This window comes from Acinonyx jubatus, chromosome B4, assembly GCF_027475565.1.
Source record: "Acinonyx jubatus isolate Ajub_Pintada_27869175 chromosome B4, VMU_Ajub_asm_v1.0, whole genome shotgun sequence".
NCBI classification, from domain to species: domain Eukaryota; kingdom Metazoa; phylum Chordata; class Mammalia; order Carnivora; family Felidae; genus Acinonyx; species Acinonyx jubatus.
The window spans coordinates 94,411,540-94,425,467 of record NC_069387.1 but is presented as its reverse complement, the minus strand read 5'-3'; the positions used below and the strand labels follow the sequence as shown (position 1 = coordinate 94,425,467).

General features: G+C 34.1%; 1 protein-coding gene across 4 annotated transcripts in view; it reads right to left on the bottom strand.

Annotated features, from left to right (window-relative positions):
• TBC1D15 (TBC1 domain family member 15) overlaps nucleotides 1–13,928 on the bottom strand; it is a 73,839-nt gene that overhangs the window by 17,077 nt on the left and 42,834 nt on the right. For 3 of the 4 annotated variants that reach the window (XM_015063624.3, XM_053226495.1, XM_053226496.1), the window contains exons 6-12: nucleotides 12,612–12,714; nucleotides 10,916–10,966; nucleotides 10,421–10,618; nucleotides 9,228–9,356; nucleotides 8,581–8,684; nucleotides 7,468–7,562; nucleotides 343–459 (exon numbers count right to left, since the gene is read on the bottom strand). In XM_015063624.3, the coding sequence (XP_014919110.1) occupies nucleotides 343–459; nucleotides 7,468–7,562; nucleotides 8,581–8,684; nucleotides 9,228–9,356; nucleotides 10,421–10,618; nucleotides 10,916–10,966; nucleotides 12,612–12,714 (797 nt within the window). The remainder of the gene's footprint in view (nucleotides 1–342; nucleotides 460–7,467; nucleotides 7,563–8,580; nucleotides 8,685–9,227; nucleotides 9,357–10,420; nucleotides 10,619–10,915; nucleotides 10,967–12,611; nucleotides 12,715–13,928) is intronic. The other variant, XM_015063625.3, reaches the window with a different exon arrangement.

Genomic DNA, 13,928 nt, shown 5'->3' with positions numbered 1-13,928 from the left:
GAAGCTCTGCTTTGCAAAACTAACTTCATCAGGAGGAATGTGACCATCTAATGTTGAAACTCTGAACTACTTTAGCTAGGACTTACAGCAGTACCCTACAGAGTTCACGATCTCTCTCAAAAATTTAAAATATCCCACATTGTCCCACGAGTATGCTGTGACAACCCCGTGTTCTTCAGTGCACAATTTGGGAATCACAGCCTTCTAAGTTTCCAGTCCAGTAGAACAATCTCTACAGAAACTAGCCCACAGAGCTGTTACATACATCTAATAGGTTCATAAATTTAAATTCTAAAATAAATATACATAAATCTTTCTAAATTAGGATGTCAGAGAACTTACCTAAATCAAAATCATACATACAGTAGGTCATCAAAATGTCATGAAGCAAAATCAACCCTGGATTATCTTGGCCTTCATAAAACTTGTTTGTTCGATCTGTTCTGTTAACATCTTTTTCTGAGGAGGAAAATCATCACATATTTGAAAACCTTTCAAAAAACAGATTCTTATAAAGCTTACCTCTTACAAGAACAAAATTCTTCTTGGTACTAATTTCACTCTCTTGCCAATCTTTCACTTAATGAAAAAAAATCATCAAATTCTATTTCAGATATGCAATAAAGTAACATTTTGGAATACTTTTTCAAAAATCAGTCCACTTCCTCATGGGTATACTTTCAAAGATTTCTCAATTCTTATCTAAACACAGAAATTTTTTAATAGTAGAAAACACTTTTAATTAATTAAAAGCAATACCAAGTAATAATTCACATTAGTTAGCAATAAAACTGCCAGTCATGAATGCATGTGATAGGCCATATTATCCGAAAATGGTAATAAAAAAAGCTCTTAGGCAATCAAGTGTAATCAAAGAGATGTGTTTCATTCATATCTGCTTCATTCATTATCAACTTCTTTGTCATGTTCCATAATCATCTTCAGGACGAATGACTTCCTTATTCTCATATATACATTATTCAATTTATATATTAGTATAAACAATATGTATTAATTTTGAAAAAATGAAAACCCACATTTTGCTGGAAATGATTTCATGACACTGAAAACAGATTTGGAAGCTTTACCATGAGCATACCCCAAACTGTACTGACAATTCAATTCCCAAACACTGATACTAGCAAATGCAGCTAATTGTGAAAGGCTTTACTAACGGTCTTCCCCAAACGAATCCCTCAGTAAATTAAAAAATAATTTACAGAAATTCAAAATGATTAATTTATTCTATAACCAATTCTGTTTAAAAGTTATAACTGACCTCTCCCCACTGCACTCCACCCCTTTAAACTGAATAAATTGAAAACACTGTCCATACAGATACTCCCGCTTTTCAGAAGTTTGCATTACACCACTTCACTTTTACAAAAGACCTACGTTAGTACCCATTTTCACTAACCAAAAGAAATCCGAAGAGGATTTTCACTTTTCCAAAAAACGTCCAGAAGCAAAAATAACATTCAGCAAGCTGCTAGAGGCAGCATGCACCCTGGGCAGCCAGATGGGTCCCGCCAAGCTCTTTTCCCGGGACTTACCCTCAACCATCCATAGCTTTGAACTGTGTCTGCGAGCATCTGTGCTTTATCGTAATTTATTTTGTGTATCTATTAGCAAGATGTGTCCTAAGGTATCAAAAAAGTCTAAAAGAGGTTATTTTTGGGGTGTGGGAATCCTTAAGAAATCTTTCATATAAGCTAATAGTAATTGTTTCTTTGCTTTACGCCATTTAGGCTTATGAAAGGTCTCATAGGAACGCTCTACTTTCAGATAGCTGGGTAAACCTGTACTTGTGAAGAGATGGGGAGGTATTTTACAACTGAGTAGAATCTAACAAATAGAAGATGACATGAGTTTATATTCTGTAAGGGCATTTTTAAAAAATATTAGAATATTATAGCTTTCTATTAAAATATACTACATTAGATTTAATAAAACCAAGTATATATCTATAGAATTGTGGAACCGTTTATCAAACAAATAAGGAAAAGCAATACCAAAGAAAGCATAATAAATGTAAAATTTCATTTAAGAACATCAAAATGGTTCAGTCTCAAACAGGTACATAAGTTTATTTTTTTATTAACTCAAACACAATTTATACAGTCATAACAATAATATAGAATATATCTGCCTTAATAGGCGTTTTAAATGTGGTAAAAAATTTATACCCTCATGAAGTTTATTTCTTTCCTCTTGTATATTTAGAAGTGACATGCCAGGCAGAAAACAAAAAGGGATCAAAAGTGATATATTAAAGTATTTTATAAGGGAAGTACTTCTAGAAACTAATTTTCTAGAAAGAAAATTAGTAAGTTAAAAAAAAAAAACCCTCGTTAAAACCAACTCTCCATTTAACTTATTATGGCTAAAAAAGACAAGCAAAACACAACCACCCTAACAGATCCCACTTTACATTTGCCATCAGTAACCTCATGTGGGCCCCTAATTCTGCCTGGCACTCATGCTCTATTTCCTTCATCCATTCCCTGTCCCCATTCATAGAACTACTTTACATCTTCTCTATCTTTAAGCTTCCAACATGGTATATTCTCCGAACTCTAGCTCTTAGATGAACACCTTGCTTCTTATTTCTGAGAAAATAGAAGTTATCCAAGGAGAACTTCCATAGGATTCTACTATTTTAACCACATAACTGCATTTGTATTCACACAGTCCCCTTCTCTCCTATCACTCTAAATGAGCTTCCAAGATCGTGGCTAAGTCCAACCCCTCCTCTTGTGCATGAAATCCATACTCTACTGGCTACCCAAGGATGCTGCTCTAGTAATTCTTGTCTCCCTCTCCAGTTTCATGAGTTTTTCTTAGTTTTCAACCATACTATTGTTTCTCTCTTCATAAAAACCTTACTTAACCACACTTTTCCCTCGAATGGCATCCCATTCTGTCTCCATCTGTTTAGAGCAAAACTTCTTGAAAGAGCTGTATATATTGTCTCCAAATCCACTCCTCCCGTTTCCTCCTGAACTCCAATCAGGTTGTCACTTCACCAAAACCTCTCTAATCAAAATCTCCAGTGATCTCAATACCTTGTGCAATGCTCAACCCAGTCTATTTTGCTGATTTCTCCTAATTGTTCCTGTTTATAAGTTAAAGTACTACCTCAGAAGGGTGCCTGGGTGGCTCAGTCTCTTAAGCATCTGACTTTGGCTCAGGTCATGATCTCACAGCTCTTGAGTTCGAGCCCTGAGTCAGGCTCTGTGCTGACAGCTCAGGGACTGGAGCCTGCTTTGGATTCTGTCTCCCTTCCCCTTCCAGCTCGTGCTCTATCTCAAAAGTAAATAAAAAAATTTTTTTAATTAAAAAAAAAAAATAACGTACTACCTCAGAGCTCAGTTCTTGGATCCCTCCTTTTCTAAATACACCACTCCTTTGGCAATGTCATCTAGTCCTCCACCATCTATATGCTGATGACCTCTACATTTTTATCTCCAGCCCCCTTCTCTCCCCTGAATTCTAGCCCTATACATATACTTCCAACTCTATATATTAATATATCAACATCCAATAGGCAGTTTCACACTTAACATGTCCAATAAGTTCCAAATATTTCCTTTCAAACTTGCTTCTCACAGTTTTCCGTGTCTTAATTAAAAACCTACAATTCCATTCCTCTGGTGACTCACTTTAAAAACTTTAGAGTCATTCTTGAGTCTTTGCTCCCCTTGTCTGACACAGATACATACGTGTGTGTGTGTGTGTGTGTGTGTGCATGTCTGTGTGTCAAACTTTCAAAATACATATAGAAACCAACGCTGAGATCTCCCATCCATTCATTCCATGCCACCCCTCCCATTCACTTCACTCTAGAGCTACACGGGTCTCCTCTTTGCTCTTCTTCAAACGTGTGGAGGTCCTGAAGGACAAACAAGTCTAGACCATGCTGTTCCCCTCTGCCCAGATGCCCTTCGTCCAGATAGCTGCATGGCATACACTCTCTGCTTCTTCAAGTCTCTATTCAAATCTCACTCAACTGCTAGTACTCTGTATCAACCATCATCTCTTGCCTAAATTACAGCAATAGCCTCACATGATCTCTTTCCACCCCTGCCCCCCTACAGCTATTCTCCAAACAGTAGCCAGAGTGATTTGTTTAAAGGTAGTATCACTCCTGCTAAATATCCTCCAGTGCTTCCCATCACACTCAGAGGAAAAGCTTATGTCTTTACGAAGAACTATAAGGCTCTACGTGATCTGTACCTATTCCTTCGTTGTTTCCTCTCTGAACTTCTTACTTTCTATACTCTACTCCAGCTCATTCTAACCACACTTACCTCCCTGCTATACTTCAAACATGCAGAGAACCTGGGGTGAAAACTAGTCTTAATATGTTGTTCCTTTCTACTTGGACTGCCCTTCACCTAGATATCAGCATAGCTCAGCATAGCTCACTCTTCCCCTTTTTCAAGTTTCTATTCAAATACCACTTTTTCAATAAAAGCCTTTTCAGGTCACCCACGTTAAAACTGCAACATGACCGATAAACTTCCTAACATCTTGCCTGATTTTTCTACTTAGCACTTATCACTAACATACCACATGTTACTTATCTTGTTTACTGTCTGTTCTTCCCCACAAGGATAACAGCTCCTTGAGGGTAAGTCTTTTGTCTGTTTTGTTCACTCATGAATACCCAATGCCTAGGGGAGGGCCTAGTACATAAAGGCACTAAATAAATATTTATTGAATGAATGAATGTATGAATGTTTAAAATAAAATGTGATTTTTAAAAAGATCCCTAGTGATTCTAACATGCAGCCAAAGTTAGAAACCAGTGCTGTAAAGACCAGGATTCCTGGGCCTTCTTATCTGCCTTCCCACCCCCCCAAATGATATCATCCATTCCCAAGGATGTTTATACTGATAATACCCAAATTTATATCTCCTACCCAGACTGTTGCAGATTACTCAACTAGCCCCTTGACATTCCATTTGTATATCTCACTATAAGGTATATAAGTAATATCTAATTCCATTTCACCATCCCCCATTCTCTTCATCACCATAAGTAGCACCACCAACTGGCCAATTTCTTTAGTCAAGAAATGTAGTCCCATCCTAAATTCTCTTCTTCTTCATACCCCGCATTTAATACATCAGAAAGTCTTATCGATTGCATCACCAAAATATAAGCTGAATCCACTTATTTATCTACATTTCCACTACTACCATCTCTTAGAGTTCTCTACTAATTGGTCTCCCTGTTCCTACCTGTACCTTGATTCAATCCATTTTTCCATACAGCAGAAATACTGATTTTAAAATACAAGCAAAATGGTCTTATTCAAAATGCTCCAATAGTTTCTTTTGATACTTAAAATCCAACACGTTGGCACTAACCACAAGATCTACAGCTTACCTGTGTATTTTTTAATAAAATGAATTGATACCAAAGAAAACAACAACAACAACAACAAAGCTTTTGGCAACCTTTCCCCAAAAAATACTTTTGAGAAAAAGTACTATGGAAAAAGAATCCTTTAAAACCAACTTATTATATATACTTCTACTGGTAGAAAGTATGGTACAGTTGAAAAGTAACTGAATTAAGAATCAGATCTGAGTATGAATGATCTGGGCTATGGAACTAACTAGACAGGTGACTAAAGACAATTTACTAACATTTTCTGGGCTTCAATTCTGTTATCTGCTAAACTAAAAATGAAAAAACTGGATGAAAGTATGGCTCAATTCTTTTGATTTGAAATGTTTACATTTTTCCTCCAAACTCCTTGAAGTGAGAATAAGACACAAGAAAGATTGAGAATTATCAGAGCCATTATCACTACTCCCTGAGTTAAAAAAAAAAAAAAAAAAAAAAAGGAAGATGACATACCATGTGGAAAGAAAAGGCTTAATTAAGGGGTGCCTGGCTGGCTCAGTTGGAGGTAGCACACAACTCTCAATCTCGAGGTTGTGAGTTTGAGACCCACGCTGGGTAAAGAGATTACTTATTTATATTAATAAAGACATGCATACACACACACTTAAAAAAAAAAAAAGAAAGAAAAGAAAGTTACTTAATCTGTAAGATCCCTTCCAGTTCAAATATTTTATGTTCAAGCAGGAAAAAACAGTCCATTACCATTTTTTCCTACTGAAAGTGAAAACAGCAGGGGACTTCAGTTGGAAACTTCAGATAATTCCATGCCTCAAGATCCCCAACCTTCTGAGTTAACTGGAGGAAGGACACAGTTTATTCCAGTATAATTTACTTTTTGGAAAAATAAATTCTTTTACAGCCAAAAGTACTGGGGTACCCAGCTGGCTTAGTCGGAGGAGCATGCAACTCTTGACCTCAGGGTTGTGAGTTCAATCCCCATGTTGGGTAGAGATGACTTACATGAACAAATGAAAACCTTATAATCCAAAGTACTATTACCAAAAAGATCTCATCATTTGTCTTTATGTCTTTACAAAAGCTACCAAATTGTTTATGTTGGGCTTTCTAACTATAATTTGTAGAGATTTTCTTCTTCCATGGGAAGGTGATGTTGAACATGGTGGTAAAAACATTCCCCATCTTTATTTATGAAGCTATAAATAAATCCAAAAGCGATATTAGAATTTAAAAAGTAAATTCCACTACTATCCAAAGCTATCCTAAAATTATGTAGAGGCTAGCTAACAAGATAGTTAAGAGCATTGAAACTGGGTTCTGCTCTTATTAAATCATGTGATCTTGGACAAGTCAATTATACTTTCAATGGTTCAGTTTTCTGTAAAATGGAGATTATCAACTTAAAACTTTAAGACATGTACAGAAGTAACTATGTATTCTTTCAATAACTTACACCAACCTGGCCTTTATCATAAGAGCTAGATGACCCAGTACTTACTCTCTGGAAATAAGTCTAATTCCTTTGATGTAAAATTCTGTCAAGCATCTCTTTTTTATGAAATAGTTATTCCTAGATGAATTCTTATTCAATTCTCAAACATTAACAAACATTTACTATCTGAAGTCATGTATTAAAATAATGAATTATATGCATATTTAGCGATGGTCTGGAGGGACACAAACCAATGTCTATCAACTATAGTTATCTCTGCATGACGGAAACAAAACCAATCTTTATTTTCTTCTTTTTGCTTATCTGTAGTTCCTAATTTTTCTATAATAGACACAACTGTTTTTTGTAATAAGGGAGACAATTTAATAAAATTAATTCAATAAGCAAATAAAGTTAAACACTTTTTAAAATTCACATTTGAGAACTGAAAATGAAATATATCAGTACTTATACTGACTGAATTCATATCTTATTAGAAAAGGAACAACCAAGAACATCAAATAAATATTCTAATGTACTCTCCAATTCTGATATCTCTTTTGAGCCCTACTCTGTAGCATATATTTCACTTCTTAAATCCTATCAAGACTTCAATGTAAACCGCTCTCATGCATTTTTAAAATTAGGAAAAAATTACCAATAAGACTTCTATAATCTCTTAACCTCGAATTTCTCTTCTCTTGTTCCTCACTGACAGATTTCCACTGTAGTTTCATCCTGAAGTATTCATCACTACAGAAGACAATTTATACCAAAAAAAGCTATTAGAATACTATATTTTTAAAAATTCTAATTGGGTTTTTATATAAACAATATATCAAAGCATTTATGATGCTAGTCAGATGTGAGGTTATAAATGATAGTAAAATGTTTAAAGTTATGGTACATGAGTGAAAACAAAAGAAAAATAACCTTATATTTACCATAAACTTTACTTAAACTACCAGAATATTTACGTATGATTTTAAGAAAGCATTTACCTTAATCCTTAATATGATACCTAAAATTATTCTAGTTATTAAATATTTTAACCACTAAAGTTTCTGAATAATTACAAATACAAATCTATAAATTATTTTTTTAATCTGACCTAAGAGTTCCATTTTTCAATCAGTTTTTGCACAAACTTGTTAATGTGAAATATCTTAGGAGGACTGCAAAGGTGTTGAAAGAGAAAGGATGGTCTGAAAATTTAAATACGCACATAAAGATTCAGAGTGAGCTTTAAATCAAAGGCTAAACTGATGAACTGGGAATATGAAGGGTACCTGGAAAGTTCACCTCTGTTTCTTTTCAAGACTGAGAAATTACTTAGAGAAACACTCTTCCAAAAAAATGAAAGATTAGTTTATGTTACAAGAGCACGAGGGAAATAAAGGTAATTAACCTAAACGGTAAATACACTTCTTATGGGCCATTTTTATAATTTCATAATAAATTGTAAAAATTAATCAAGATGAATGGTGTATTTAAAAATCCATATCTTATTTTTCATTTATGCAAAATGCTTTTATAAGGGAAGTGGAATTTTTATTTTTTGCCATCTTTCTACATATACACCAACACAACTGCAATGTTTGAAATGACTAGTTTGAAATAACTACAGGGCTCATAATTTTTCAATTAAAAACATGAAAATAAAATTATTTTCCCATACCTTCATCTATTTCAAATAGTCATCTAGAAGCACTATACGAATTTGTACGAGTGAATTATTTTAATTTCTTTGATGACAAAAGACCTTACTTACGTTTTTTGTTTTTGTAATTGAGTTCTTTCCTCCTTGGTACTGTCCCAAGGAAAATAGCCCAGAAGAAATTTCCATGCCTGCTTTCTCAATGCATGACTAAGCCCCTAAAGAAAACATGCATATTAAACGCATTCGTAAAAAGTATGCAATACTTTTAAGTTCACAAAACTTGCATATAAATATACAGTAAGACTAATATTTAAAAGATAGTTTTATATATAAAAATAGCTCAACTCAATGAATACTACACCTTGTTCCTGACCTCCAGATTCAGACGATGTTAAGTAGCTGCCAGAAAGCTTCAACAATGCAGAGTATACAGTAAATTGTATAGAAGTCAGAGGGACTGATTAGTCTTTCTAAGCCCTATCTTACTAGATAAGGAAACTACCACTGGGGTACATATATGCCTCCTTCACATAACCCACAGAACTTCCAGTAAAGAAGACTATCTTTCCCTAGACTTAATGGTATCTTCCCCCACTCAACCTTCAGGGACATCAAAGGGACCTCACTCTGTCCTACAGGGATTATAAGACATCATTTATCAAAAAGGAATTCATTCCCTGACTCCCCAAACACCTCCCATAAAGAAAGAAAACTTAAATATCAGCAGTTTCAAATATCATCCCTATTAAGGTATTTACCCCTCTAAATATCATCTGCTTCATATTATCGACATTTAAAATTCTTCCTTCAGCATCAATGTTCTTAGTCCACTCTTCCAGGGATACTGGCTCTCTCCTTTGAACAACAGGTCGTTCTCCCAAATCAATCTAAATTAAGAAAATAAGGAATGAGGAGTATACTTTTTTAACCAGTGAAATGAAATAAAGGTATATAAAAATTAAAATAAATACCATTTATTACTGACATGATTTCTAACATTTCTAATATCTTCCTTTATTTTCCAATGTTCAACTTATGAACTATAACAGCATTCCATACATTTTCCTTCCCACTAAACATATAAATAACAGGGTTATAAATTCAGAGATAGGAGTACATTTGTAATTTTGAGTTTCAATTATGTAAGTATAAAACATTCAACATGTAAATTCCTTAAGAGACCCTTCAAATTAAATGGTATGCTATATTATTTAAAAAGACAGTACTATTCCACTAATCATATTCTAAAATTAGCTTTTCTTCCAAACTAAAATTTGTAGCTCTCAGAAGTGATTCATGATCCATTAGCTCCACTTGGTATTTTCTACAGTTTTTTAATTCAATTAACAGATGTTGGTAATTTTAAAGTGCCATCTGCAAGATAAGCCTTTTAAGTATTACAATTTAGATATTTATAGCATTCTAACTATGTACAGCCTAAACTTGTAGCGAATTCAAAAGTCTTGTTGAGCATTTATAAAGATCTGCCATAATTCCAGGCTAAAGATCCATCTTACTTAAAAAAGAAAAGATTGATATGAGAATAAAAGCCTCAGAGTAGTGTCCTGACTAGCTGCCTCTGGCACCTACTGAGAAAAACATATAAACTAGGAACAGAACTAGGAACAATACGCGAGGCACACTATTCTCTCACTGCTACACACTCAATGAAACAACCTGTTCATTATTATCAAAAAGTGATAAAAGAAAGATCCAACTTAATTAACAAAGTGTAAGCAGTAACTGATGAAGACCAACCCAAGAATTTGGTGGCAGAACAAGTACTAGTTGTTAGAATACGTAAGTTAGCAAAAAAGTTGTAAGAAAGAATTATGAGAAAGAGGCAGATATAACCAAAATTGAGTTTCCATTTCTAGCACATCCAGTGCATGTTTCAAAAGGATTTCTCTTGCTAGAATATAGAGCTATGTTCATATAAATCTCCACTCACCCTTGTGATGACTTCAAATCCTGGTTCTTCTTGTTGATTTATCTTTAAACCTGGAATAGCATCACTAAGAAAATCTGCCATTTCTGATGGTGGTCGTTGATGTGTAGAGGGATCACTGCCTCTCAAACTATCAAAAATGTAGTTTGTGACTTTGGAAAATCCTACCATAGTTGCTGTATAAGGGTCCTTTTTAATTTTCTATGTAGTAAGAAGAAAAACATTAGCATTATTAATTCAAATCGAGAATGAAAATACCTTCTGATGGGCAAAAGGGCAATGTTTTTTAAAGGGGGGAAATCAGAACTAAAACAGCATTCTAAGATTATCTTGAATTTTTTTTTCTGGAAAGAAAAATTTGTATTTTCTGAGGCAATTTTTCATTTGGTTAAAATAGTATATAAACAGCAAGTTAATGCTACTGATTGAATTCCAGATAAACAAATGATTTGCAGACTTATCTGATCTGCATACATCACAAATATATGCAGCGCTTACTTTCCACTGATGCATGGCCCACAACAGCTTTCTTCTGTCTAGCAGTCCTGCCTTCACAAAAAAAATATTTCTTGAAGTGTGCAGAACCAAACTAGTCTAACAGAAAATATTGAATAGCTAAGTTTCAAAGCTCATAATATTTAAATATTAACTGACATTTTAATCTAATTACAGTAAAACCTTACTTTGCGAGCATAAGTCATTCTGGAAACATGCTTGTAATCCAAAGCACTCGTGTATCACAAAGCAAATTTCAAGAACCAGTGGCTCAGTTGTGATGTGACATTGGGCGTCATGTACTATTTCTACTGCAAGACATCACTCGTTTATCAAGTTAAAATCTATTAAAAACGCTTGCTCATTTTGCAGAACACGTTACTCGCAATCTAAGGTTTTACTGTATAAGGTTAATAAAATCATGCCAGTGAGTGTAATCTGTTCTGGACAGTGCTGCCCTGGAAAACAGCTAAAGGTTTTTCTATTGCTAGGATTACTTCTAAATCCCAAACTGCCTGCTTATTCATATTTAGTAAAATTAGTTACTTTTTAAAGGTCTATTTTCACATAAGAAAAACTTTTTTCACTTTTTACTTTAATTGGTGTCTAGCTGTCTTGTCCTCCTTCCTCAAAAGTTCTCTCTTTATCTTGTTATCTTCATTCAGAACCAAGAAGAGACACAGTAAGCACTGTGACACAGTGAGCACTCAAACATTTTTTGAATAAGTGAATAAACAAAGATTTCATTAGTTTACATAAAAATCTGAGTGAAAAATAAATTAACTTTATTTCTGCCTGTGCTAAGTGAATTATTTTTAGTCAAATGTAAGAACATACTCAAATACTTTAAGGGGGATTAGATTATCATGACCCTAAATGAACCTACTTAAATGGAAAATAAAAATTCAGGTGCGCCTGGCTGGCTCAGTCGGTTGAGCAGCCGACTTCAGCTCAGGTCATGATCTCACGGCTCGTGAGTTTGAGCCCCACGTCGGGCCCTGCGCTGACAGCTCAGAGCCCGGAGCCCACTTCGGATTCTGTGTCTCCCTCTCTCTCTGCCCCTCCCCTGCTCGTGCTCTGTCTCTCTCTCTCAAAAGTAAATAAAAATAAATAAATGAAAAAAAAAAATTCAAACCATATTGTTAAGTTTATCATTAATGAATTCAAAGTGGCTTACCCAGTAACCTTTCACCTGATTCAAACAGTGAAAGCTATAACAAAAATCTAATGTCCAATTTCAGAATTACAACAAAGGGGAAAACTGTTTTAATGGTAACTAAGAACCAAAGAAGCTTCTGACTCTTAAAAATAAATGCATATTATTTCTAAAAAATTATGGAGAATAGGGTCACTGGGGTGGCTCAGGTGGTTAAGTGTCTGACTCCTGATGACAGCTCAGGTTATAATCTCACGGTTCGTGAGATCAGGCCCCACACTGGGCTCTATGCTGAGAGCGCACAGCTTGCTTGAGATTCTCTCTCTCTCCCTCTCTCCCTGTCCCTCCCCTACTTGTGCTTACCCACTCTCTCTCAAAATGAATAAAAACTTTTTAAAAACTTACGAAGAATAGTTTCATAAAGTTTATACATAGAGAGGCACTTGCCCATTCCATATAATCTCTGAGAAAGTAAGAGGTGGGAGGATATAAAATAATGCAATCAGATTAATAGATTAATACAAAATAGATTAAGAAACATACTTGTATTAAACCATAGGCAGGTTCATCAAGAAGATTTTCAAATGACTGTGAAAGACTCTTATTCTGACAATTCACAAGAAGTGTTCTTTTATCCTGTGAAGATCTGTAATAAAAGAAGGGATCTGTAGAAAACACTAGCACAGTCGATCAATTACTACCTGAATAATTATTAATGCCTAGTTACTTTTACCCCAAAACTCAAATGTCCACTTCTAGAACTGTTTCCCATTAATACAATATTAGCAACTATTTAGGAACTATCTTAAATGAGCTCCAAAACTACATGAAACAGGAAATACTAAATTAACAAATACAAAAGGACTAAAGCATATTTTTATTCTAGGTAAAGCCAAGAGGACTAAGTTGTAATGAACTCAAATTTTTGTTTATAATTATAATAGAAAAGCCTAACAAATATATCTGCCTTTGTTATCATGAAAATTTTTTAATGTTAAAACACACTTTAGGATTCATCAGTATATTTAATATGTACAATACAGGAAAATGTCCTATTTGGAAAGGGTTTCCAACTTCATTCCAGAGATTGGTAATACTACATTATAAGGTATTTAAAAACACAAGATAAAATAATTATTTGTTAAAGATCATTAATTATGCTAACATAATTATAAACACATACAAAATTATTAACAAAGTTATAAGGTACGGTTCAGGTACAGTATGTCTAGTTCTGGCTTAAGCTCTAGAAGCAAGTTTTTCTTCACATTTCTTAATAACTACAGAATAAATCTTTTCCAAATAGACATCTAATTTCAAGTAATCAGATGAATTATCCAGTCTTTTTTCTATTCAGTAAGTTTTATACCTTAGTAAGTTAGCTATAATAAATCCACAACTTTTCTGTGTTTAAAATAAAACTTAAATGTGTTATGTTACTGCTATCTACTTCTAGTTTATTATAAATGTTTGAGATAAGAACTTTAATAACAGTTATCTCTTCCCAATTCTAACATAAAAGGATGCAACAGCAATGCTAGAGGGGATATGAACTCCAAATCAGGATCTTATTCTTACACATTCAGAAACAACAGTTGTCTTCAGAGACAACAGTAGCTTAATAAGCTCCTTGGCTTTTTAAGGAGCTGAGGTTGAGTCATTTGAGGCAGAAAAAAAATAACTTTTAAAATGCTCAATTTTCATTAAGTGTTATGTTTCTGAACACTTATTGGGATTATGCTTAATATGAAGACCTATATGTTCTCACAAGGCATTTTTTAATGGTAAGTCTTTTAAATGTAGCACCAGAAAAAGTAACTAACAGAGCAATATACTTTGTCCTGGCACAATGCAACTAGC